The following is a 3,427-nucleotide window of genomic DNA, read 5'->3' as shown; positions in this document are numbered from 1 at the left end:
TATATATATATGTAATTCTTTCACAAGAATAGTTTTGACAGAGAATTCGAAGTTTTGGCCAACTAAGCTATCATCGAGTGATGGCTTAGCTGGCCGAAGCTTCAAAGTCACTGTCAGTACAATTCTTGCTAAAGGATAATAAATTTGTGCTTTTTTATAATGATTAAAGTCTCCCTTGGTTTTACTAAAGAATCATGTATATCACTGCACAATATATCTTGTCTATTAATTCGTAGAAATAACTAAAGAAACCAGCTTTAAAATAATAGTCGAACTTTATTCCTTCGTAAAGTGGTACAGTAGAGCAAAGTAAGAAACATTACATTCTGTTGGTTGTTGTTCATTCATCATTTTGATAATTCAGCTTGGGTTGTTGGTTGCATGGGGGTCCGTTAGATATTAATTCTCCTCTGAAAACAGCAGGATCTGCACAACTTGCCTTGATGAAAAACTCTCACCCCTCTGACTTGTAAATAACTTGTAGTACTAATATATGGAAAGAAAGTAGGCCCCAGAACACATAGAGGATTAGTTGTTTGAAATATATTATGCACAACGTGATTGGACCTTTGATCCAATTTGCGTGTGACACTCAACTAATCACAACACAGGGATCACTAAGTGTCCAATAAACTCACATGATGGATATGTTATAACCAGTCACTACAGACTAGTGCGATGAGTCTACAAAGCCAACTTCATGCTTTCAAAAATGCAATAATAGAAATTAGTCTCGCTACATACTCTGAAGTAACCTTCACATTAATTGTTTTTATTATAACTGAACATAAAAACAACATTAATGTGTGTGTATGTGTACGTGTGTGTGTGTGTGTGTTCTGTCAGTTAACTATGTTAATGTATACAATTATTTAAGTTAACTATGTACATGAATTCATTTTTCTATTAGATATGTGTATTGACATCTTAGCTTTTCTTCAATTTCATAAACTGAACTAACATTCTTTCTTTTCTTTTATTTCTTGTTCTTTTGAAGGTCGAGCAAAAAGCATGTCTGTTGTTATATGTCAAAGTGCTGTGTGCCAGAAATGTCTCCAAAGGATGGGCATATGACTTCTGTAAGTTTATACACACTAACTTGAATCTTTTATTTTAGTTAATGCTGTAGCAATCATTATAGGAATTATAGCTAACATAATAGTTTTTCTTGTACCTATAAATAGTTGTAAAATTAATGCATCCAACGTTGTGAGACATTGCCAATTTACCTCAGTTATTTCTGCTCTTGTCCAAGTAGACCTTATGCATTTGTGATCTTCCAGTAATGTCTGATACCAGGTGTTCTAGTATCTACATTATTGCAATCTTTGTGCTTGCAATGCCATTCTCCGAGAATGGATATACATATATATATAGTTGCATAAGTTGATAAAAAATTAGAGAGAAAGAATGAATAAATGTGTATGTGTGACTGTCTGTACGTGCATGCATACACAAACAAGACATCTAAATACAAACAGAAAATGAGGAGACAGATACAGGGGGTATGTGGAAACACAAAATATGAAGTTTTAATTATATTCTGATCAATGATACATGCAGCTTGATGACTGTAACTTTCCATTGGCGGAAATTGAATACAACAGTGATAAAGGAAATAAAGAGGAATATCGAAGTTTTGGGATATTGCAGTTTAAAGAAGCATAATGTAAGACATCATAGCTTAAGACCTCGTATTTGAGGACATCACAGTTTTTTTTTAAAAAAAACATCGTTATGAAATATCTAAAATGTATCAGTTGTCAAAACATCACAGTTTTAAACATCGTTGTGTAAGGCATCATAATTAAGGACATCGTACTTCAAAGTCTCTAAGTCTAAAATATCATATTCTTGTTTATGTAGCGTTTTTATTTATCTTTTATATATTTTATTTCAGTTGACACACCTGATCCATATGTTGTTTTAACGATAAAATCTGCTCCAGCAGGACGGAAATGCACCAGTACTATAGACAATAACGTAAACCCAGTTTGGAATGAATCCTTTCTTTTTCTACATGATCCAAATGTCAGCTTCAATCTCCGTAAGTAATGTATTTTTTTATATCTATTGCTGTTTCTTTGCTGAAGTAGACAAACTCACTGTTTCTTCTGACCATTACATGTTCAGGCTTATACGTAATCACCGGAGTATATACACGAGTGTATGTTGTCCATTTTGCTTAACAGCAAGTCATCTTTGATTGTGCCATCTTTGATCAAAGGCATTCTACTTATCACCATCCCATCTTTTTTGTATATGTAGAGCTACATTTGTCAGTGTGTCTTTCCCTTTTATAAGATGACTGGGTGTGATTTAAGGGAGATTTGGCTGTTGTTGTTGCTATTGCAAGTTCCAGCTCAACACTAATCAAACAAGCTTATGATCTAAGATGTAGTTCTGACCAGTCCATAACTCTTTTTCCTGACAGCGTGTATTTAGAACTACAAATTCCAATCGACTCTTTTTTAAAGTGGTAAAGTGTAATTTGAGGGAAATTCTGCAGCTATTTTTTTAAGCATGGCTGTGTGTTAAGAAATTTGCTTTCCAGCTACATGGTTCCTGGTTCAGTCCCACTGTGTGGTACTTTGGGCAAGTGTCTTCTTCTACGGCTTCTGGTCAATCAAAGCCATGTGAGTGGATATGATAGACAGAAACTGAATGACATTCATCATATATATGTATACAAAACTTCTGTAATTGCAAATGTAGTGCATGCAGTGTAACTTAAAAGACAGGGACTCTAAGGACATTCGTTAATACGTGGGGGTATTTTTTCATATGTAAAAAGTATATATCGCACCATTGGTTATCAAAAATGTAACCAGCCACAAAAGAAATTGACTGTAAGGAAATTAATTACAATGGAAATGTATGAATTTATACTAGAGAAAGATTATAAAACAAAATAATAGTTGCTGATAAATGGGGTGTGACAATATCATCATCATCATCATCGTTTAACGTCCGCTTTCCATGCTAGCATGGGTTGGACGATTTGACTGAGGACTGGTGAAACCAGATGGCTACACCAGGTTCCAATCTGATTTGGCAGAGTTTCTACAGCTGGAGGCCCTTCCTAACGCCAACCACTCAGAGAGTGTAGTGGGTGCTTTTACGTGTCACCCGCACGAAGGCCAGTCAGGCGGTACTGGCAACGGCCACGCACAAAATGGTGTATTTTATGTGCCACCCGCACAAGAGCCAGTCCAGGGGCACTGGCAACGATCTCGCTCGTGCAGGAATGGCGGTGTGGTAAGTAGCTTACTTACCAACCCCATGGTTCCAGGTTCAGTCCCACTGTGTGGCACCTTGGGCAAGTGTCTTCTACTATAGAAGTGGATTTGTGAGTGGACTTGGTAGATGGAAACTGAAAGAAGCCCGTTGTATATATATATATATATATATATATATATATATATAT

At 35.7% G+C, this 3,427-nt stretch overlaps 1 protein-coding gene across 1 annotated transcript in view; it reads left to right on the top strand.

Moving 5' to 3' along the window:
* LOC106876643 (cytosolic phospholipase A2) overlaps positions 1-3,427 on the top strand; it is a gene marked incomplete at its 5' end in the record, with an annotated part of 48,139 nt that overhangs the window by 8,085 nt on the left and 36,627 nt on the right. Inside the window, 2 exons of the mRNA XM_052966783.1 lie at positions 998-1,079; positions 1,901-2,047. Of these exons, the coding sequence (XP_052822743.1) occupies positions 998-1,079; positions 1,901-2,047 (229 nt within the window). The remainder of the gene's footprint in view (positions 1-997; positions 1,080-1,900; positions 2,048-3,427) is intronic.

Source organism: Octopus bimaculoides, chromosome 3 (genome assembly GCF_001194135.2).
Source record: "Octopus bimaculoides isolate UCB-OBI-ISO-001 chromosome 3, ASM119413v2, whole genome shotgun sequence".
In the NCBI taxonomy this organism is placed as follows: Eukaryota; Metazoa; Mollusca; class Cephalopoda; order Octopoda; family Octopodidae; genus Octopus; species Octopus bimaculoides.
This window is presented reverse-complemented; position numbering and strand designations above follow the sequence as displayed.